Genomic DNA, 25015 nt, shown 5'->3' with positions numbered 1-25015 from the left:
ATATGTTATATATTACTTAATAAAAAGCAACCTACGACGATATAATCATACAGGCAATGTCAGTGCTTTAAGACATCTTTTTTTTTTTTCTTGTTTGTCTGTGTCGCATATCAAAAGCAGTGTTGCCAATGAAATAGATATGTCTGTTTGAGGCATTGCTTCTGTCCAAAGGTTGAATGATTTCCTAGTTTTCACTTGGAATTTTAGAAGCATGAGTGAAAATGAAAAGAATTTTAGACTTTATCTCCCTCCTGGATGATTAGTTATCTGTTAACTTATTGGAAGTGAAATTTAAACATATACCATGAGGGTATACATGCTTTAATTCTGATGGTCTTCTGAACTTTGTTTTATTCTTGATGTGTTTGTGATTGCAAATGAAATACCCTCATAACTAACAAAGATGTAGGATAGTTCTTCGGAATGTTGAGTCCTCACTTAGATTTAATTTGTTTGTTTAGGCAGTCAACTGAAATACAGTGGATAATTTATACTTCAATATTTTTCAGAAATGTGTAAGGGTTTTTCATGGACACCTCTTAAAACAGAGGGAAGCTATAGAAACAATTAAAGCTATGCTCCTTCCCAAATGTATTAAGAGTTTTGTATCTGGTTTAACACAAATACAGAAATCAAAAGCAAAAAGGAGTATATAGAGCACATTGTATTTTCTGAACATCCTTTAAAGCAAAAATAGAAATGTCAGTTTTGCTTACTTCATAAATTATTTTTTGATGTCTGGTGTATTTAGCTGGAGTGGAAGTAACATCAGATGGGGACAGCCTATCCGTCTTCGACATATTACAACAGGAAAGTACTTGGCTCTGAATGAAGATGAAGGACTTGCAATGTTAGATAGAGAAAAATCGGACACAACATCTACTGCCTTTTGTTTTAGAGCCTCAAAGGTAAATTAAGTTAATGCAAATTTGTCTTAAGTGTGGAGCACTCAAATCCTAGGTCCAAGTTGGTTTGACGACTTACAGCTTATTTGTAATTTCTAAATTGAAGCAATTGACATGAATTATGCATTTCAATACAAAGGTAAACAATCTGAGTTGATAATAACAAGGTTTTCCTTGAAGAAAAATGGGGGTGATGAATAAATTGTAGACTAAATTGTTAACAAGTTAAAAAAAAAAAGACAAAAAAAAAGGCTGAAAACTAATGCAAAGCAAGATGAAATGGTTTAATATGAATGCTTTAATCATTCTAGGATAATATTCATTGAACAGAATCTCATTAGAGTGTTATGCATTGAAGCTCTATCTGTCATAATTGAGTTCAGTAGAATTCAGTTCAGCTGGGCAAAATTCTGCCCTTGCTATTTTTTGTGTGGTGTGCTGATAGGGGAATTACAAGGAAAATGTAGTCAATGATTTCTAAACTGTATGTTTTCAAACTCTGCTCTTCAGTGAGCTGCTAATTGCATGTTACTAGCTTTTTCATCATTTCCAGCTGAGAAAATCAGTAGAAGTGAGAGAGAATGAAGAATGATTATGGAGGTAGGCAAAACTAATAACTTTTTTTCCTGAAAGTGAAAAGTTTTTACACCAAAGGCGATTAGAAGTTTTTTACATGCTTTCATGATATTACTTATAAATAGTTGCCTTAGCTGCTACAATAGAGTTCTAATTAACTATGAGAAGTTAAAGTACCATGTGATTCTGAGTGCTGTATGGTCCCTGAATGGCAGTTAAGAAGAATCTTTAAAGTTAGTTATATGTTAGATAAAATCTATCATTAAGGGTCTTCACAGATCCTAGACTTTTGATAGTATAGTAAAGCAAATGCTTCTTTTTAGCATGTTTAAAATAACGTGTTTATTTCATTAGTGTGACTGCATATGGTATGCCAAGAATTTATATTTTAAGCAGTCAAAATAATTGAAAAACTATTGGGCAATATCCTCATATTGCTAGATGCTCACCAAATAGTTTTTGGTTCTTTATTCAGTGTGAAGGCTATGCAGTGTAGATTGTAGACATGATGCTGTACAGGAACATTTTTACAGCTGTAATTTTTTGCTGGTTTTGGCAAATCATGGCATTGTGGTAAGGACAGTGAATATGCCAGGAATGCCAGTTACTGGTTTAAAATCGTGTTGAAATTCCTATAATGTACTCACTGTCTAGTTGGACACTTGCTGTCCTGCAATTTCTTAATATTTTAATCTATGCATATAAATATATGAATTTTAAGTATATAAATTTTATGTTTATGTATGCATAATCATAAAATAAATAATTTGTTACATTGAATAAACATGCCTTGTTGTTTTACTCTTTTCATTGAGGTGTGTCTTAAAGACACATTAGTGAAAATAGTTACAATCCCCCAAATGACTAAGGTGAAGCACAGTAGTAATTAATTCTGCAGAAGTCAGTAGTGACTATATAATGCATTTATCCCTTCTTCTGTGTTTATACATAGTGTGGTTGTTAAAGAGAATTCAGATTCAGTGTCTCATTATCCTAAATCTGCACTATCCTATATAGAAAAGTACATTTCTATTTCACAACAGATTATAAATTTGATTTTGCCTGTGCCAAGAGTAAGAATAGTTGTTTATTGTCTGGGCAGGTGAGAGCTGCACTGGCCCATGGGTAGAGGCATTAGTGTTTCCAAAGGTGAGGGGAACAAGCAGTGATAACTGCCTGAAGAGAGAAAGGTGAGGTTTTGGTAGTGAATAAATCCCAAAGATTGATCTGGACTGTAAGAAGGAAAGGACCCTAACTTTGCATGAACTAAGGGAAATTTTAAGGTAACTGTCCAATACCTTCCTGTCCAGCTGTGTACGGATTCTTAAAAACAGCATGCTGGAATACTCAGCTGTTTACAGCACTCCTGCCCTTTCAATGAGAAAAAATAATTCTGATTGGAAAGGACATTGGGAAGTCTTTCAGGCCAGACTTCTGCTCCAGGTGGGGTCAATTCTGAATTCAGACCAGATTGTTCAGAATATACATTGTTGTGGACTATCTAAAACTAAATAAAGCATTTCTCAGTGAAGGTTTTTTTTCCAGCTTGGAAGCCAGCAAGAGGAGCGTTGTGGAAAAAATATGTTGCCTTTGCCACTAGGCAGAGCTGTGTAGAATATACTCAATCCCCAAGGCTTCCCAGGAGCCTATAACACATGACAGTCTTATTTTTCCAACAGTTGTTATAAAGAACCTCTTGTTGAAAATGCACACCCCCATCCGCAGTCCTGTTGCATACCAATTCAGCAGTCTTGCATGTTCCTTGCTTTTCAAAACCTGTGATTGCATTAATAATGTAATTAATTTCACTGTTTTATTTCCTTTTGCTAGGTAACACTGGAATATTTTTTTAATTATAATTTTCAAATTAGACCTTTACTTAATATGTCCTTACATAAATAAGAATAGAATGGAGCTTTTTAAAAAGTGAAAGAATGTGCTAAAGATCATTATGGTGTTAATTTCAATGAAAACATCATATGCAATATATGCCTGTTTTCTTCAAATTACTGCAAACTAAGTTTACATGCATCAGTAATTAATGGAAACCCCCCAGATTATGCCTTTTTTTGGGTTTAAAATGGAGCTTACTTGTGACAAAGTTTTAAAATGTCAACCTTTATATTTCAATGCAATAGTTCTGTAATGCCTTGTGACTACAGAGGCAATTACAGCAATTTCCCTACAGCAGATGGAATCCTGTTTTGAAATGGGATGTTCTCATTCCAACACAGTACTTGGCTCAGTATACTCTGCTGACAAGAACCTTGAATCTGCTTACAAATTTCTTTGAGAAAAAACACAGTGAAGAACAAGACCGTATTTAAAAATAGTTGTAGCCCATAATTAGCATTTAAGATTTCATATTTTATTTTCATGATGGTATATACAATTGACAATGAAGAAGTTATTGGTGTAGTCTGAGTAAATAACATTCTGACACATTCAAAAGTCACAGATGACTCATGCAGAAGGATTTGGTATCATTTTAATATTACTGTCAGCATGTAGCTATCTTAGGGGCTCAACATGGCACTGCGATGTCGTAATAGTTTAGTAGCAATCATGAAGTTTAATTTGTTTTTGGAGTAAGATGATAGATATTACAAAGACCTGCACCTACAGTTGTCTCCAAAATTTCAAGTATTTATTCGTAATTTCATATTTTACGATTCTCATTTCCCAGTAAGCACTGCATTTTAAATACAGTATTTAGCTACTTTTTCTACTTGTTCTGTATGGGAAGAGAAAGTAGAAGGTAAAATTAAAATTGGCTTTTCTTGCCTATGGGGGTGTAGAAATGTCTAAAGCAAAATACACAGATTACAGACAGCCCACAAGCAAGCAAGATAGGTGAGCTCAACGTATCAGTCCTGTGCTCTTGTATTTGAAGAATTTTTATCTTTTTCTTTTGTTAAATTGGGGTAGGCTATGCAGTACTTTTAATGCAGTAACAGTGTGCAGCACCAAAATATACAATTTTAATTAGCTTGTATATGTTAGATTTCATGAGTTCAGCAGTGAGGATTTCTTATCATTGTAGGGGTACATAAACAAGGCCTAAAAATAACAGTAGTTTTTTCCTAACCTTTTTTTTTTTTTTTCCAAGATTGCTGAAAAATCATTGTAAAGGCAGTTGGGTTTATTTGTCTTGTTCACACTGCCATTCCTTACCTTCCTACAGTCACGTTGGAATCTTGACTTCTATGAATTGTTTCAATCTTGCCCTTTTTCTAGGATATTAAATATCTTGCGGAAATTGCATCTTTAACAGCTTTGCCCTCAAGTTATTTTGTTCATTCCTTCTTCCTTTTTTTAAAAAAAATTGTTACTGTTATGTTTCCTTCGTCGTCTTCCAGACACATCATATGATTTGTAATCCTTCAACTTGATTCATTCATGGCCTGAGGGAGTTAATTACAGAATAGATTGTGAAAAGAAGGTTTTGAAGGAGAAAGTGTCTGAATATTTTGCTGCTAAGATATGTACAAATATCTAGATAAGAGAATTTTTTTTTTCTCCCTTCTTCCTTGATAATTTTTATCTGACTATACTTTTAAGCTGTTAGAATATAAACCCTCTCTTTGCACACTGCTATCAAATAACTTGGCTGAAATCCTAGAGAAACTGGACAGAGCACAATGAGCAAAACATCACGAAGAAGAATTTATGCTGTATTGCTTAAAGTGAGAACAGCCTTCAGGACTGCAAAATAATTCTAAAGCTTTATTTCCGAAATTTGAAAAATCTTTGTTTTTCTTTGTGTTTAGTGTCATCCAAAAGGATCAAAATGATTCATTTTTTAAAAAATCAACAAAATAACAGAACAAAAAAAACCCAAAACAGTAACTTAATTAGGATTTCTTGATGCTACATTATGATTTCCTTCACTGAAATTTTCACTGATGATTGATTCTTGATACAGATATAATATTTGAGAAAAATGTTTAATCTTCAGGGTGCTATGTGAAGCCAAATAATTAATTGCCAAGAGTTAATGAATTTTTGCTATTTTATTGTATTTTTCATGTGACCTCCAGCACATGTGTATTGAGAGTTCATCTTTATCCGTATGTGATAATGCAGTCCATATGAATAAGATGTTACGTGGTTTCCCGATAGTCTTGATATCGCAATGGTATCCCCAAGGAATGTCTTGTAATTTCATTCTGCTTCATCTTGGCATTATCATGCTATCTGTTTCAACTAAAATTATTGTTGAAATGTGACAGTTACATTTCATATAAATGAAAGTACATTAGGATAGTTAAAATAGACATTCTCTCTACTCCACTTATGTTGAACATTCAGCAAATTGAAATAAGAAAACTTGTTACATACATAAAAATTTAAACTGTGTATCAATGCCTAACACATTTTGTTTACTTAGCAACAAATGAGCAACTATCTACATTTAATATTAAGTCCATCAGCATTTGAAATAATATAAAAATCATAGAATTTAATTAGTCTGTTTACCTAGAGTTTTGCTATTACAGAATTTGTTGCATGATTCTGTTTCTACTCCTGAATTAATTTTTTAAGGGAAAACTATTTTAATTTAACAGAAAAATAATCACTTTTATACTGGAGACTTAAAATCCTCTGGTTGTGAATGAACAATTATGGGATTAAGAAATGGGTTGGGTACTTGATGTTCCAGCCAAACATTGAATAATGTCTTTAAAAGGGATTTGTAATAATCCAATTCCTCTTGCAAACAGGATAAATAGAATAAATGTAAAAAAATGAGAAATGCAGGAGCATAGTGAATGTACATGCCAAATCATACTTACTTTAAAAATCAGTATTTTCTTCCTTGCTGGTTTTTGCAATACAGAGGGATTATTCCAAATGAAGTTTTTATTTTATTCAAGACAAAAAATTCTTAAGCATGAAAATATTTAATGACATTTCAAAATTTTTTGCTTCTCATATTTAAATTAAAATTTGAAAACTCTAGTAATACAAAGTTCTACAGACTCTATTAAACTGAAAATTTAATTATATCAGTAACTCAAGTATTTATTGGGTTAGGTTAAATGTGTAGGAATTTCTTAAAATATATATCTTGACATTACAATGGGTTTTACTTGAATTTTCTTGCTTCAGTGAAAATAATTCTTCAAATTTGAAATTATTTTAAATTGGAATCTGACATTTAATTGGTTAGAAACAGAAAACACATGAAACGAAATTAGGTGCATCTTAATAATGTTAAGTAGCATAAACATTATTCAGTGCTGGAATGTGTTTCAGTGTAGAATTCAATGGTTTATCCTATTCCAGTACAAAGATTAAATGCCAGCTTTTATTTTATCTTCTTAGGAGCTAAAAGAAAAACAAGATTCCAGCCTTAAACGTGACATAGATGGAATGGGAGTCCCAGAAATAAAGTACGGTGATTCAATCTGTTTTGTCCAACATGTGGCCAGTGCATTATGGTTGACTTACAAAGCACAAGATGCAAAGTCAGCACGTTTAGGTCCATTGAAAAGAAAGGTAATGTTTGAGTTTTGTTTTAATTACTTGTAAAATTAATGTTAGTTGTATAACTGTTTTGGTCTGTACTGTTATTTTTGTTTGGTTTGTTGGTTTGGTTTTTTTGTGTGTTTTTTTTTTTGAGATGCTACCTATGGGACAAATGTGGGTTTAAGAGTTTTATGCTGTTTTATTGAAAATGGTGTGAATGCTTCATTCTAAAAATGGAAGCAGTGGTGGATATTAACATAACTCTGCAACCGAAGAAAAACTATGCCACTAAGAAATGTATTTAGCTACTTTTTTTGCTAGATGAAGTTACTCGCAAAATGATAGAACAGCTAGGGTTGGAAGGGACATTAAAGAACATCTAAATGCAAACCCCCTGCCATGGGCAGGGACACCTCCTACTAGATCAGGTTGCTCAGAGCCCCATCTAACCTGACCTTGACCACTTCCAGGGATGGAGCTTCCATAGGTTCCCTGGGCAACCTGTTCAAGTGTCTTACCCCCCTCCCACTAAAGAATTTCCTCCTAATGTCTAACCTAAATCTACCCTTTTCAATTTTTAATCAATTATCCCTTGTCTTCTTCCTATAAGCCCTTGCAAAAAGTCCCTCCCCAGCTTCCCTGTAGGCCCTCTTAAGATACTGAAAGGCTGCTATACAGGTCTCCCGGGAGCCTTCTATTCTGCAAGTTAAACGTCCCTAACTCTCTCAGCTGATCTTCATAGGAGAGGTGCTCCAGCCCTCTCATCATATTCACGACCCTTCTCTGGACTTGCTCCAGCTGCTCTATGTCCTTCTTGTGTTGAGGACTCCAGAACTGGAGACAGTATTCCAGGTGGAGTCTCGTGAGTGCAGAGTAAAGGAGGAGAATCACCTCTTGACCTGCTGGTCACATTTCTTTTGATACAACTCAGGCTATGGCTGGCGTTTTGGGCTGCAAGTGTTCATTGCTGGCAGACGTTGAGCTTCTTGTTTAGCATCATCCCATCTTTCTCCTCTGGGCTGCTATCAATCCATTCTCCACCCAACCTCTAATTGCACATGACCCCAACCCAAGTGCAGATCATTGCACTTGGCTTTATTGAACTTCATGCAGTTTGAATGAGCTCACCTCTCAAGGCTGTCCCTCTGGATGGTTTCCCTTCCCTCTAGCATGTCAACTGCACCAAACAGCTTGGTGTCATCAGCAAATTGCGGAGGGTGCACTCAATACAATTGTCCAACACCGGTCTGCATACCAACCCTTGAGGAACACCACTTGTTGCTGGTGTTCATCTGGACACCAAGCCATTGATCACAACTCTTTGACTGCCACAATCCAGCCAGTTCCTTACCCAGTGAGTGGTCCATCCATCCAATTTGTATCATTTCTGTTTAGATACCTAGATGTCATGTAGGACAATGTCGAAGGCTTTGCACAGGTCCAGGTAGATGAATGTCAGTTGCTCTTTGTCCACTGATACCGTGACCTCATTTTAGAAGTCCACCAAATTAGTCAGGCAGAATTTGCCACCGGTGAAGCCATGTTGGCTGTCAGTAATCACCCCTTTGTTTTCCATGTGCCTTAGCAGAGCCTCCACTGTTTAAGAGCATAACCTTGTAAGTCATCTGACATTCACTGGTGTTTTAGGTTTTTTAGTGTTTTTAGTTTTTTTAATTGAGTGTATTGTATGAAATGGCAGTTAAACTTGTTACTTAAGAAATAGCCCTAGAAAATCCTCAAGTTTCTTAAGGTATAATAACAATTTCCTTGCAAAATGTTAGATGTAATGGTGTTGTTGCATCCAAAAGTTTCTTTCTTTCAGCTTTTTGATTATAGAGTACAAGCATACTCTTAATTAGGGGCCTGTTATCTCTTCAAATTATATTTACATGTAATTCAGTATTTTCTTGATATGAGATTTAGTCACACAATGATGGCATCTTCCCTTCCCATGCCAGTGTTGGCTATGGGATTCTGTTTCCTCAGAGGGTCCAATTTCACTTCTTGAAAAGGCAACATGTAGCTCATTCCTCTGTATTCAATGAAGAATTTTGCAATATATTCCTGTGAAGTTTAGTATTTTTTCCTGATTTTCTGGTCAGCAGCAAGGGAGTACAAGAACCTGCACAGTTGACTGTCACTTCTGTTGTCCTTTCAAATAGTTTCCTTCTTGTTCAAAAACTCCATGCCTTTTCTTGTCCTTTCACCTGGAGAATTCTCTCCTGCTGCGTGCCTTTAAACAGAAGAAAACCCGAACCTTCACACCTCCTGTGATTGATATTCCTATAGAAGAATAGGAAAACAGTTTTTCATCTTCTGCAAAATATGATACTAGGCTATAATTTTGTAAGGAAGTTCAGATATATATCCCTTTAAATTTTACATCAAGGGTATTTTTATACAGTAAATGTGAAGTCATAGCTTTGTATGCATCTTCCGCCATCATTTTGTCAGATTTTCACTTTCATTTACTGTAATCCTCAAGACAACCTGCATTTTTTGTAACAGTAGCCTCAGTAGCCCTAGGAGGAATCATAAATATCCTGGTTTTGCAAGAGGCAAAAAGTGCTGGGTGTTTTTTTCTTTCATATAACCTAGCAATTATTACTGACAGCTGCTGCAAATCTATAAAGAGGAGAAAACAACTGTGGGATTAGTTCTGTTATAAAATGATGGGTAAAAATTTATCTTGTTTGGCTTTGGTGTAGTTTTGTGTATCTAGCTATCATGCTGTCTTTGTAAGATGCAAATATGTAAGAAATTCTGGCTTCATTTATGAGGCTTCTGTTGCATGATTTCTGCCAGAATTTTGGCCTGTTGTATCTCTCTCTCTCTCTCTGAGATCTTGGTAACCAAGGGTTCAAGATTTTGACCAGGTAGTGGTGATGTTTACATCAGTATTTTATAATCATTCTTCCACTATCCAATGTGAATGACGGGTGCCTATCTTTCCAGTTTAAGAGCTTGCTACTGTGCAAGCTATGAACTCCTGCAGAGCTCCAGAACACTAGAGCTCAGAGAACAGAGAAACATATGCTACGTATTTTTGACTCACATCCTTCAGGTCATTGCCAATGCCCTGCTGTACCTCAACAAGCAAGGCAGTGCCAAATGCCCCTTTACACGCAGGGAAATGATTTATCTGAGGAGCTGGATTAGGCAGTGCTGGATGATTCTGGCCATGATCTATTCACTGAAGTTCTAAATAGCTCTTTCCTGTCATTGTGGTGTTTCTGGAGGATTTAGTTGAGGTTTTGGGGTTTGATGTTTGTTTTGTTTTTTTTTTTTTGTCGGACAAATAAGGAAGATTGGGTCTTTCTAGAAGGCTTCTCTCCTCCCTGATCTACTGAATAATTAGAAAAAATGCTTGTCTGCTGCTCAACGGTGAAGGTGCAATTACTTTGCAAGGTGTGGCAGCTTTAATCTATCTGTCAAGTATTTTCATTCACTTCATTGCTACATGCAATGGCCTGAGGAAACATTACCTGATTTTCAAATGTTTTCTTCCTAGTTCTGTGATGGGAAGAGTGGTTCTTTCATCCTTGTACAGCTAGGAGACCCAGGACCCTTCTTTATAGAAGCACTGATATTTCAGCTAACAAAGTCACCCACAGTGTGACTATATAAACAATAGGAAAGATGATCAATATGTAAACTAGTTTCCTTTAAGATAATATTATCAATATGCTAATTAAAAAATGTCTTCCTAGTATTTTCCATCCCATTGCCATGGATTCTGGAGTCCAGATAAACTCATACAATGATGTTTGACTCTTTTAAAAGCACGTGCTCAGCATGTTGGAAGGAACAGAACACATTTGTACTTTGCATCCTGCCAAGTATAGAAAAGCATCACTTTCCAATGCTTTAGTTAACCTATATTCTAGTATGTACAAAAAGCTGTTGGCAAATAACCTTCCCATGTGTGGTAGTAACCACTTGTATGACATTATTAGTTTTTTGTTAACTATTCAGTGTCTTCAGAATTACTCGGCTAAATGGAAAGTTGAGCAGCAAATTTTTACTATCTCAGAGCTTAAAAAATACTTTTTTTCAGTGGATAATTCAATAGGTTACATCTTCAGCAAAGAAGCAGGGTAACTCACCTTTAATTCTTAAAAAAATGCTGTAATGTTTTAATGACTCAAAATGATCAACACCTGTTTTCGTTACACCTGGCTTTTGGTGAAATTGTGTATTTATTCAAAGGAGAAACGTAAAACCTGCCAATGGATCTGTTATTGCTTGAAGTTCAATTTGGTTCTGATCAACATCCAACTCAATGTGTAGAGAATATTTGAATGACTCAGAAGTTACTCATAGGTGTTGGTGCTCCTTGGACTGCATTATAATTTTTATGCTGTTTCTCACTCCAGCTTGGTTTTCTTCTTAGTAATCTTTTCATATATGAATCCCTTAATTATTTATACTTGAGATAGTGAAGAACCTCTTTCCCTGACAACCAGAATACAGACAGAATTTTTGTTTCAATTGGAAAATATTTGATACACATGTATGTTTAATGAAGAAAGGTACAGTAAAATGTCTTCTCTGAATAATTTTTATGTGAGACTGACAAATTTTTAATTTATTAATAAGTAGGTGTTCAGATAAAGTGACTAAAAGCGGTATCTCAGTATACATGCAATTACTGGTTTCAGTGCAATATTGAAATAAGTTACTAAATATTTTTAAGCACAATGGTTTTTAAATAATTCTTGTGATCATTGCTGACTTTCAATAGGTTATATTACACCAAGAAGGCCATATGGATGATGGTCTAACCTTACAAAGGTGTCAGAATGAGGAATCCCAGGCTGCTCGAATCATTCGCAATACTACAAGCTTATTCAGCCAGTTTATAAGGTAGTTGTTGCCATTTTATATACAATCATGTTTGTTTGTTTATTCTTTAAAGTATTCTGAAATTGTAATAATTTCTCTTAACAGAATCTTTATCTCCTGCTTTCAAGTATTTGTATTTAATAGCTATTAGCAATATATTTTCACTGACTTAAGTTTATAGGTTTTATGCACAATGTGATTAAATAGATAAAACAGCTTATTTAAGCTTATTTGCATTAAATCTAATACCCTGAAGACTGAAGCAAACTGGATCATAAACCAGGTTGAAGAAAACATGCTAAATGATCTTAAGTGTAATTCCATTAATAAGCATTTTGCAGTAGCTACATCTTCACATTATTCATAAAAGCGTTCTAATTTTTTTTGGTTTTGCTTCGTAGAGCAAATATTATAGCTAACTCTATTCAAATTTGTAAAACTAATTGAAAGAAATACTGTTTAGAGTAGAAATGCAATGGGAAACCAAGTCCAAGCAAACAAATACTAGAAGGAAACACAAAATAGATCTCTACATGTCTGGGAGGAGAATACCAGTTTATTGCCTTCAAAATCTGGGTGCAAACATTTTACATGTATCTTCAATCACCCATCTTGCTGATCCTCCTACCTCTCTGTCACACCTCTGATCATACCTGGAAGATTTAAAGATCAGAGGAGAGGCAGTTATCTCTGGTGAACTGTATGCATTACAACAGATTATATGCAGTAACAACAATTAGGACAGAAGGTTAACTGTCAGCTGAGGAGGTAAAAGAAACAACTTTTTGACTTCTCTCTCTCAGCTGAAAGATTATATGAGCACTCTTAAATCTCCTGCTTAAACCAACACATGTATTTAGAGTACAATGGATTTATGGGTATCCAAAATCAGTAACCGCTCAGCAGAGAGACAGCTGCTGTATGTAATTTTAAGGAATAATTCAAGTGGTGATTCCAAGACTTTAGAATAGAATCAACAGAATCAACCTTCTAAATGATATTTATCTTCCAGATCTTTGCTGTATTAGAAGGCAATGCAGTTAATAATTATACTTCAGTAAGAACTCAAAACTAATGTGGCTGTTTCCACAGACAAAAACCCCAAAGCCCTTGGATACCTGGGCGTTGTGAAACATGCTATATATGAGTACCCTAAGCATGGATACAATACTACAAAGGATATTACAAAATTGGAGAATTAAAAAAAAAAAAAATGACACCAAACTTGCTCTTTCATAATCTTGAATTATTGAGATTATTACATAAAGAGATGTACTTGTCAAGTATTTGTTTAATACCCTTGCCACACATGGGGCAACATAATACCTTTCTTTCCGTTGGAAAATACAGTCTTGGCCAATAGCAAAACAAGCATGTTGGGCATGAATATCATTGAAAGCAGTTTGTCTAAATTCTTTGTTTCTGACTGATGAGCATTTGCATCCTCAGGAGAAGCTAAGTCGTATTGAATCACTGAAAAAATGAGAATGAAGAGATACTGTATTTATCACACTGCAGCCCTAGTTTGGTTTTCTGGATTCAAGCCTGTATTTAAACAATATTATTTATGAAATAGATTTTCTGAATCAAAATTTCTTGCCTTCACCTTATTAATGCACTTGCTTAATCTTAATTTTTTCCATTCAAAGTTCATGTTGTGCTTAGAAAGGTTTGTTCTACTGCTTTATATAATCTGGCTTGTCAATTTGTACGAAACTGTTCAGAATATTTTCTGTCACTTGTTAATTTAGCTTAATTTTGACAGCTCTCAGTTGTGGGTAAGTTTAAGTCTTTACATGGAAATAGTTGTAAACTGATTGTTCTGATGAGGGCTTTTTATTATTTGGGTAGTGAAAGGACATATCATGAGAACTACCTTATGTGTGAGATTGTGTTTGACTTTTTGAATAATACCTTTAGTTACATTTGAAAATATGGGGCAGTCTGAAACATAATTTTTATTATGCCATTTCTATTGTTGCTTTTGTTCCCCTTCCCTTCTCTCATTCTTTAGAGTAAATTGTTAGTTACATTAATCTTAAAACAATAATCTTACATGCTAATAGCTTTATAACAAGGACCAAGACAAAGATCTTCAATTCAGTGAAGGTTCCATGTTTCCTTTGCTGCAGTTCTTCCATATGATATGCTTTTGTCTGAATATTTTTATGGTAAAATACAATTCTTTGTCAATGCATATTAATTTATAATTGCTGAGAACATCTTATAAGAACACACAATAGTGCTTGACAGAAATGTTAACTATAATGATCAAGTGATCACTCTTTTAATACTGCCTAATAGATGAAAAAATAAATAAAAAATAGTTTATAAATAATAATTTGCTTCCACAGAACACACCGTATGAGACTGTTTAAAACGTTACTTCCTCAGTATCAGCAGGAGCTACATTACTCCTTTGTATTTCTTGTGCTGATATATAAACAGAGCAGCCTCTGTCAGCAAGCAGCACCTCCTAGATCATACTATTTGTAATAGTGAGTCAGACCCTGAAGAATTGGGTTGTCACCCAATAATCATTGAGCAAATGTTTGAACAGGAAAGAGACATTAGTTTGCTGACAAATGAGGCTCCTTGAAATGCTTTCTATTTTTAAATCCCACCCTTCTTTATTTCCTATGTAAAGTTGATACAGAAGACCTAATTAATGGTTAGGATTACCTGGGTTTTTGTGTGTTTTTTGGCAAAAAGATGGGAGGGTGTACAGCCTCAATACTGCTACTCTCTTAGTCTATCTGCATGCTATGCCTGTATCATCAATAGGATTTAAAATGCCTAAACAAAATAAATTACTGCCAGAAAGGACTTAAGTATATCTTTCATTTTTTTTTCTTTTTTTTTCTTTTTTTTTTCTGATTTATATTGTCTCTTCTGCAATTTTTTTCATTTTTTTAAAAAAATCATTCTCTCTTTTTACATCAGGGCAGAAACGGAAACAAGATTTCACTTCAGGAAGCTCTGGGCACTGGAGACCCAAACAATAGATCATAGTATCACAGAATATCTTGGGTTGGATGGGAGCTGTAAAAGTCACTTAGTCCAACCCCTCTACAACAAGCAGGGACATCTCCAATTCGACTAGATTTTTCAGAGCCCCGTCAAGCCTGACCTTGAGTGTCTCCAGTTATGGGGCCTCCACCACCTCTCTAAACAACCTGTTCCAGGGATCTACCACCTTCATATTAGGGAACTTCCTAATGTCCAATCTAAATCTACCCTTTTCTAGCTTGAAATCATTACCCCTTGTCCTGTTGTTATGTGCTCTCATGAAATACTTGCAATTCAGAGAAACTGTTGCTCGTATACCTATGTCATATGTATAACAAGATTTGATTTAGACACCAACAGAAAATAGGCTGCTACACAAAACTGCAAATTACAGTGGGAAAATGAATAATGCTGACAGTCTTTCTCATTGTTTTCCATAGTGGAAACAACAGAACAATATCACCCACTGCCCTGCCTATTGAGAAGATGGCTCAGACTCTACAAGATCTGATTACTTACTTCCAGCTTCCCAAAGAAGACTTGGAACATGAAGATAAACAAAGCAAGCTTCGGTCACTTAAAAACAGACAAAATCTATTCAAAGAAGAGGTACAGAGAAAAGAGTTGCTACAACACTGTAATTTTGAATGTATCATATGAGAAACTTTGAGAAGAATCTGAAACATTATCATCTAGATGCAGACATATGGTTTACAATGTCAAGTTTTGTAGCTGATATATATAAAAATATACTGTAATGTCATATGATAACTTGCTGTTACATATTTTTCACTTCATTTGTCACAGGCCACAAGCCCTCTTTCATAAAATTTGTTCTTAATAATTTTGAGCATCTTTAAGCAGATGTAGTTTTAAAAATAAAAGATTGTGACAAGGAATGTATTTTTTTCTCTACATTCTGAACACCTCAATTGAGTAATAAAACTTGGATAAATTATAGATGTTATTTCTGATGTCTCTTATGTCCACCAGTGTGTGGAACAGGGATTTTTTTCTCTCTAGAGACTGGAAGAATGTTTGTGTTAGAGAAGGACATGCACTACATAATTGTACAGTTGCTCCTCTCTGAGAACGAAATAGTTAAACTTCAGTATAAGTAGGAAATATCTTTCACAATGTTTTTAGATGTTTGGATTGCATGAAGGTTATAAATAGCATTTTATTCTCCAATCAACTGAAATTAAAATCTATTCTAGTATTTGAATGTGTTTGGGTTTTTTTACAGATATTTTACTGGGTAGTAAAATTTCCATCTTTTTAATATTTTTTAAAAAATCCTTTGTATATAAATTTTAAACGTGGGGTGGTTTGATTCCTATATAAGGAAGATTTTAAGTAAAAAGGACTCTGTTCAAAAAAATTATAAAAGCCTTTATTGACAGTTTAATTTATTCTTTGATTTTTATAGAATTAGCAGAGTAGGAACAATACAAAATCATTCCATAGAAATGGTGATACTAATTAAGAAAAACACATATTGCCAGCACAGTAGTTTGATTATTTTTTAATATATTCTTTTTCTAAGTTTTAAATTTTATAGGAAAGAATATGTTAAAAGGAAAACAACAAATTATTTTTCATGTACAGTTTCCTTTCTTCTCTGTCATGTGTGTTTAGGGAATGCTGGCATTAGTTTTGAATTGCATTGATCGCTTAAATGACTACAACAGCACAGCTCATTTTGCAGGAATTGCAAGAGAAGAACATGGTACAGCATGGAAGGAAATTTTGAATCTCCTTTACAAATTGTTAGGTATGTTCTTCAATAATCTACTAATATAAGAAAGCAGGATATGTATTCTTTATATTTTACATGCTGCTACACCACCAAAGAATACTTAGTGTGTTATTCATTCTATCATGTAAATTAAATAATGTCTTCCATATACTTACTAATAGTTATTACAGAGAAGAGTTTACTGACCAATGATACGGCAGAAAAATAAACCTCAGCTAGGAAAAGATTGGTGCAGCATGCCAAATGTGAAACTTTAAAAAAATAGATGTACATGTATTGTGCAAATAGGAGTTTCATTTTTTTAAATGAAAACAAAAAAAGAAAACCAGTCTTTATATATGAAACTGAATACAAGCCTAAAGGTCATGGTCACAACATTTAGTTCTACTATATCAATGTTTGTCACTGGTGGCTCAAATATAAAAGTTAATATAAATAATTACATAAAACAGAAATTAAAATATTTGTTTCAATTTCAATGCCATGCTTTTTAGAACAAACTGCTTCTGTGTTGTAGTAGAGCCAAAACTATAGAGTAAGTGAAGTGTATATATATATGTGTATTTCTTTAAATCACCAATTTGGTATTTCAGTTACGTAATTCCTTACATAGGAGAATCTTGTCTTCTGATGGAGTTTAAATACATCCCAATTTTTTAATCCAAATTCAAAAGTTAGTCTTGAAATGTAGTAAAATATGCAAGTAGAGAGTTAGGATGAGAACAAAACAAACCACAGGGAGTGATTTGAAACATGAGGTTATTCACATAGCACAGATATGTGGAAGCTTCTGGTTAAATCTTCTCATTGCTTTAGAAAGCATCATTGCCTTCATTTTACCTCAGTCTTCTGAGTGTAAAAAAAGTAAGATGAAAAAACAATAAAATAAAATAAAAAAAAAATATTTTTTTCCTGCAATTGTTGTTTATCCAGTAGACCCTCTGAACTTCAAAAATTGCATGTTTTTCAGAAGTTATTTCAGTTCTTGATATTCAGATTAATTAAAATGTTAATTATTATTGCACTGTGTTTTTAGGATTTGTCTGTTTATTATTTTGTGAAGTTGTTATAAAAATTGTGTTAAAATATATTTGGTTAACCCTGACATTGTAAAAAGGACATCTCCTGTTATAAAATTACTCCTTTTGTTGTTTGTTTTCCAGCTGCTCTCATTTGTGGCAACAGAAACAATTGTACTCAATTTTCCCATAATCTGGACTGGCTAATAAGCAAATTGGACAGATTAGAATCTTCCTCAGGTGAGACTGACTTTCATCATAATAAATTACCTATCAATAAACCATACACAGCTGTCTTACATAATAAATGCCAGAGCAGTTTTTCTTGAAAACACTCTCATTTAGAAAACTAATACACTGTTGCTTTTAAAAAAGTTATTATATTTATTTTTTTATTTGAGCAAAACATTACCTGTAAACAGACATTTTGGTGGCATTTTTTCATTCTATACATTCGATATATGCAGTCCCACATCCCATCTGTGTTAAATGTGACTTTGGTGTTTTAATAGATTGGATCAGACTGCTGTTCAATTACTACTGAGCAACAGTTGGTGGGAAGAACTACAAATAGGATATACACTATAGGATGTTAAACAATATGAAAATGCTATACTGTGCTCCCTCCTAAAACCTTTCTCTCTCTCTCCTTGAAAAGAAGCTGAACTTGCATTTTTCTCAGATGGCTTTAAAATAGTGGCTATTTTAAAAAGAAAACAGAAATTAACAGCTTTATAATGAATTTATGTCTAATGTGATTCACATCATAATCATAACTCAACATTAAATGTGTTCTCTTTTTAGGCTGGAGAAAAGACAGCTTCTCGTAAGAGACTGTTACTTACTGAACTTTTAGAATGTTTGGTTGCACAGATGATTTAATGACAACATTATTTCTGTGGCCTTCATACAGGCATTTTGGAAGTGTTGCACTGCATCCTGATTGAAAGCCCTGAAGCTTTGAATCTAATAGCTGAGGACCACATCAAATCCATTATTTCATTGTTGGATAAACACGGGCGCAATTACAAGGTATGTTTGGAAAAACTAAGGATGTATTCATAATATTACAGTGTTTTGTGGAAAAAAAAACCAGAGAAATGTCTACATGGAAATACTTGATTCTCGCACCTTTAAAGGAATAAAATAATTTTGAAGTATTTCTGCACAATTGCTTTGTTGAGATTAAAAATATGTGTAGTATATAATTGCTTTTCAGTTTCAAATGCAGCAAATATATGTGACAAGAATAGTTAAGAAATATTGATAACTGGTCAGAACTTTGGATTTGCTGAGTGAATGAAGCATTCTGGTGGCTGTAAGCTTGCTTTATGATGCAAGGGTCTGCAGAAACAATGAACTACCATCATATCTGCAGAAAGCAGAACTAAATCCTGCAAAGAAGTCCTGAACTTGAATAATAATAGTGGTAGCAGGGGAAAAAAAAAAAAAAAGGAAATCAGAAAATTAATCCAAGTATCTGAAAATGCAGGTGTTCAGAAGAAAGGAAATAAAGGAGTTGCACCAGAAGAAATAATGGTGGAAATTAATTTAGATATTAATGTGCAATTTATTATGACAGAAAAAGGTGAACACAGTTTCTGAGTATGATCAGAATGATATCACAGCACGGAGGTGAACATAGTTTTCTGGGTGATTTTCTGATGTGAGTTTCCTTCCTCAAACCCAGAGGAAGAACAAAGGAAGGTTTAGTAGAGCTGAAATTACTCATTTGTAGGAGAAGGTGATACTGAGAATGAAACAACCAGCTAGACAGAGAAAATGAAAATAGTATTTTTAAGTATTGTCAAGGAGTATGCACAGATTAAAGTAAACATAAGAGAAATGTTGAAATTACAGCCATAAGCTTAGCTTACAATTTTTAGTTGTTACTGATTATTATGCTGTGCCAATCTCCTGCAAAGAGAACTTTTTAGCTGGAGCATCCTAATGTACACATCAGAGTAAGAACTTACAGCAAGAAAGGAATACATTGCATACAGGAGAAGAATTAGAGTGGGTAAATGATTTGTGCATTTCCATCTTTCGTGTCTTTGACTGAACTTGAGTAAGTAATGAATTAATATGAAGTAATTAATTTATTTGTGACTCTGGAAACAGTGTATCTTTTTTTCCTGATAGATTAGAAATTCTGTTGTGATTAGGAAATAAGAAACAGTAATATTACTAACCTAAATCACCTTGAAAATTATTATCATAGTATCATAGAATGGTTTGGGTTGGAAGGGAACTTAGACAATTTAGTGCCACCCCTCCCCCCTTCCCTTGCCATGGGCAAGGACACACCCTACTAGATCAGTTTGCTCAAACCCCCATCCTACCTGCCCTTGACCACTTCCTGGGAGGGGCAGCTACTTCCCTCACACTAAAGAATTTCCTCCTAATGTCAAAAGTAAATCTATCCTCTTCCAGTTTAAAACCATTACCCCATATCCTGTCGCTACATGCCTTTGAACAAAGTCTATCTGCTTTCCTGTAGGCCCCTTCAGATACTCAAGGGCCACTATAAGGTCTCCCTGGGACCTTCTCTTCTCCAGGCTGAACTAACTCTCTCAGCCTGTCTTCATAGGAGAGGTGCCCCAGCCCTCTCATCATTTTCAGGCCCCTCCTCTGGACTTGCTCCAACTGCTCTATGTCCTTCTTGTGTTGGGGACCCCAGAACTGGACACAATACTCCAGGTGGGGTCTCATGAGTGCAGAGTAAAGGAGGAGAATCACCTCTTGACCTGCTGGCTGCATTTCTTTTGGTGCAGCCCAGGATACAGTTGGCTTTTTGGGCTGCAAGCACGCATTGCTGGCCCAAGTTGAGCTTCTCAACAACCAACATCCCCACGTCCTTCTCCTCAGTGCTGTTCTTAATCCATGCTCCACCCAGCCTCTAATTGTGCTTGGAATTGCCCTGACTTTTGTGCAGGACCTTGTACTGGGCCTTATTGAACTTCACGAGGTTGGCATCAGCTCACCTCTCAAGATTGTCCCTCTGGATGGCCTCCCTTCTCTCAAGTGTGTCAGCTGCACCACACAGCTTGGTGTCATCAGCAAACTTGCTGAAGGTGCACTCGATCCCATTGTCCATGTCACCAACAAAGATGTCAAACAGCACCAGTCCTAATACCCAGATTTCTTCTGATTTATTTTTTTTTTTTTAGGTTCTTGATGTGCTTTGTTCTCTCTGTGTCTGTAATGGAGTTGCAGTTCGTGCCAATCAGAATTTGATCTCTGACAATCTACTGCCTAGAAGAGACTTACTCTTGCAAACACGTTTGATTAATGATGTGACAAGGTATAGTGACATGTTTTACTGCTATATTAGTAGAAGTGGAACTTGCCTGTCCTCAATAATTGAAGAAAATACTGTAACCTAGGAGATGTTAACACAGCTTTCAATACTGAGGCACCCACTTTAGGAAGTGTTTGTATTAACTTCTGAAAAAAAAAAAATAAAAAATTTACAGAAATACAGCAATTGTAATGAAAACTGTGCTCAAATAGAAATTGCCAAGTAGTAGTAAGATCAGTTCTGAAATGGAAAGATAAAAGTTGCTTCTTTTTCTCATTCAAAACAGAACATAGTTTTACCTAATAATTATTATGGCGTATGTAAGCATACTGTGAAGTTCTTGTGTGTTTTAAGAGGGATTTGACTTCCTGGCAGCCTCACTTAGGGTTTTTTTTTGATTTTAAGAAATTATCTTGTTATTCCTCTGTTGACTATAAGTTTTTCAAAGCAAGGAACCTGTATCTTAGAAGGTGATTCTACAGAAGCTTTATAAAGTCATAAAATGGGTCACTATTTTATGTATTATAAGCAAAACATGGACATCTAAGTGAATTTTACTGTTATACAACAATAGAATTTGTATGTCACATTTTATGTTATACACTAACTGGCTTACATTTTCTTTCTTAGCATAAGGCCAAACATATTTTTGGGTGTTGCTGAGGGCTCTGCACAATACAAGAAGTGGTACTTTGAATTGATAATTGATCAAGTTGATCCATTCTTGACGGCAGAACCTACCCATTTACGAGTTGGATGGGCCTCTACTTCAGGTTATGCCCCTTACCCAGGAGGTGGAGAAGGATGGGGAGGCAATGGTGTTGGTGATGACCTGTACTCTTATGGTTTTGATGGGCTTCATCTCTGGTCTGGTAAGTGCTTCGTTCATTTCCACTTATTTTTTTGTTTAGGAGTTACCTACCTTTACCTTCAGTACCTGTGTCTTTGTAACACACTATTTTATAGTAAGCTGCATTCAGAACTCCAGGAAACCATGGTGCTATGTAGAACTTCAGATCAGATTTGTTGTCTGGGATTTTAGTCTATTATTGACTAGACTGTCAATTGACAATTGAATTACACCAATTAGGTCTTTTAGCAGATAGTTTCTATTGTAATGATTTTGATAAAAAAATTGTATTTTCCACATTTAGATCAATACTAACTGAAGTCTATCTATTCAAAATCAGTGGATTAATTGATTTTAGACAATTAATTGTATATGGATCTTCGTTTGCAGTATTCTTTCACTTTGCATCTACAGTTGAAGTAAAATTACTTCAATAACCTTACATATATTGATAGATTTAATACATTGAATTTCAGTTTTGATAAATAATTTCATAGAAGATAATTTTGGCAATTAAAAATAAGAATTAGTGCACTACTACCAACTTTGATTCTTTTCAGAACACAGCTTTCTATGGTGCAATATCAAACTGAAGACCTGTAGTTGATATGCTGTTAGAAATTGTTCAAGCAAACTGAAAGTGTTAGTGGGCTGAGTTTATGAAAACGTGGAAGTCAGCACTCATGCAGTCAGGTGGATTTGAGTACCAGCTGTAGAGGAGTAAAAGAAGTTTACAATAGGACTGCTCTGGAGTGTTGCAGTTCAAATAATTTTTGTAGTAATGAGTGTGTTATGAAGAATAACCATGAAGAAAATAGAAAAAAAACAGGAAAATCTGTTTAGGATGCTTTGGACAGGGAATAGTCAGAGCCCTCTAGGATATAGAGTTAGCTGGAAAGTGGCTTTGGAGGTATGAGCAAGGCTGTTGTTTTTTTGTGTTATTATCTGTTACAGATTGGAATGTAAAGTATTAAGGTTGCTTAAAGAATCATCATTGAAGATACGGGGAAAAGGTGATTTTAATATAGGCTTATGAAATCATGATTTAACAGAATTTGATAGCAAGGTGCATCCTATTACTTACTGTGTGGAAGGGGTGTGTAAGGGTTGGAATTGGGTTGAAGTGATTTACATGGGGATTGAAGGAAATTATTTTTACAGGAACAGGGGAGATGGCTCAGGATTGAGTTGGAGAGATTCACAAGGGGGTCAGAGGAAAGAATGAGTCACAAGGTTCAGAATGGATCCTCCTTGCTTTCTAAACTCCTTTTCAGAGAGGAGTCCGGGTGTGGCTGAATCCACTTCTGGTCCCAGAATTGGTCAACAGTTTATGACAAAAGAGTTTAGGTACAAGGACTTCAGTGTAGTACTTTAAGATGTAATTATTGGTCTGGTGTGACTTGCAATAGCAGCAAATATATGTTGATTGACATTAGCATAATTAATCACAAAATTAGATTATTTTATTTTCTAGCAATACTCAAGAATCAACAGTTTTTTATGATCAAATACAGAGGTTCAGTTAAAGATTTAAGAAAGTTTCTAAATTGCATACATATGGACACAGGTACAGAATTTAACTTATGTTAAGATGTTGAATTTTGGTACCTAATAATTGTGGAACTGCACAAAAAGATGTTGCAGTGAAATATACTGTAGATTCATAGGTGGGGTCAAGTGATAATAAACCAGTATCGTGTTCCCTGTGTATATGAGAAGTATTGTGTCACACTTCCCCATCAGACCAACTTCCTTCATGAGACATGAGGTAGCAGTTTGCTGTGACCCTGGAGAGCTCTAAAGTGTCTCATTTCAGGACTTCTGGCATCACAAGATGACTGACTTGTAACTAGAACAAGAACAATGTTGGCTGGTATTATACATTGCAATATTGCTCAGTGATCATGGAGATGTGCATCACCACATTATCTCTCCTCCTATGCTACATCCAGGAAAAGGGAATTAGAATATACTTTTTGTAAAGAGACAGGTTTGTCACAGTAGAATACTTTTTGACCCTGTTGATTTATGTTCATGTAAGAAACAATCACCAAATTCCTGTTGGTTAATTGTAAAAATCAAATGGCAACACAGGAAATGCTGATGGCTGTTTTTGCTTTCTTAAAGTTCCCAAATAATCTCTAAATAAGGAGTATGTCAGAGAAGAAATAATGTGTAAGGCTATAAAACAAGAAAATATTTAGGTAATTAGTTGTATACCCTTAATTATATTGTCTGCTGTCTTTGTAACATCATTCTTAATCAAACTGTCAATAAGTAATGAAAGGAGAAAGAATAGTAAAAGATTTTACATATGTATTCCACTTACATAAATATTCTATATTTTCATATAGAAGAGTTTATTTAAGGTTATAGATGAAACTGGAGAATCATATTTTATTAACATTGTATTAATACGGTCTAAAATTTTGTTTTATCTGTCTTATACCTTTGTTGAATTGTTTGAGGGAAAATGTTATTGTCTGGGTTTCTGCCTCTACAAAGAAGCAAGTTGAAAACAGTTAATTTTCCAGAGTGAGATGTGGACATTTTTTCCAGTTAGACAATTCTGGCCACTTTTTCTCTGAAATGTTCAAACATTGAGTTGTAAATTGCAGTTTTTTGTAAAGCACATTTTGTTATAATTTGTTTCATCAGGAATTTGTCTCTCTATGTTTCTTGTAAAAGTCTTTTAAAGTTTGTTCAAAAGACTTAGAAAAAGCTTCAGTATCAGCACACTCTATAATCTGTCTTAATTTAATGATTCTGTTTCTCAAGTGTGTAGCTGTCCATAACCACTCAGAAGTTTGGGGAAAAACAGGCATTGTTTCAGTCCTTGTGTGTACAATCTTTAATTATGAAGCAGTGTGTTATTTTTCCTTCCAGATCTTGCTTGCATACAGTAAATTACAGTTATATTTTAGCTTGTTCAATTTGTGGCTTGTGCTTAATTTACTGTACACTAACTATTCAAGGCATGTAGGCAAAATTATTCATTTCCCCATATTTCTTAGTGCCGAGAAATGCTGTATACAGTTAAGTAATCTTTAATTGCTCAGAATATTGTAGGGCTCTGCAAGTAAACGATGTGTTGTAAATACAGCGTAGATAAATATGCTGAATCTGGTTTTATGGCCTTAATTCAAACATTTTCTAATTTGGATGTGTTTGTCTTTTCATTTATATTAACATTGTTCTACCATAGGACTTTGTATACAAAGTATCTGTGTGTGTGTACGCACACACATGTCATTTTTTAAATTTTTTTTTAAGCACTAC

General features: G+C 34.6%; 1 protein-coding gene across 10 annotated transcripts in view; it reads left to right on the top strand.

The window, feature by feature from the left end:
* Positions 1-25015, top strand: part of RYR3 (ryanodine receptor 3) — a 210986-nt gene that overhangs the window by 61039 nt on the left and 124932 nt on the right. For all 10 annotated transcript variants that reach the window (XM_051621641.1, XM_051621636.1, XM_051621634.1 and 7 more), the window contains exons 10-18: positions 752-908; positions 6810-6983; positions 11698-11819; positions 15248-15416; positions 16446-16581; positions 17730-17825; positions 18499-18617; positions 20756-20889; positions 21517-21758. In XM_051621641.1, coding sequence (XP_051477601.1) covers positions 752-908; positions 6810-6983; positions 11698-11819; positions 15248-15416; positions 16446-16581; positions 17730-17825; positions 18499-18617; positions 20756-20889; positions 21517-21758 — 1349 coding nt within the window. The remainder of the gene's footprint in view (positions 1-751; positions 909-6809; positions 6984-11697; positions 11820-15247; positions 15417-16445; positions 16582-17729; positions 17826-18498; positions 18618-20755; positions 20890-21516; positions 21759-25015) is intronic.

This window comes from Apus apus, chromosome 5, assembly GCF_020740795.1.
Source record: "Apus apus isolate bApuApu2 chromosome 5, bApuApu2.pri.cur, whole genome shotgun sequence".
Taxonomy (NCBI): Eukaryota; Metazoa; Chordata; class Aves; order Apodiformes; family Apodidae; genus Apus; species Apus apus.
This window is presented reverse-complemented; position numbering and strand designations above follow the sequence as displayed.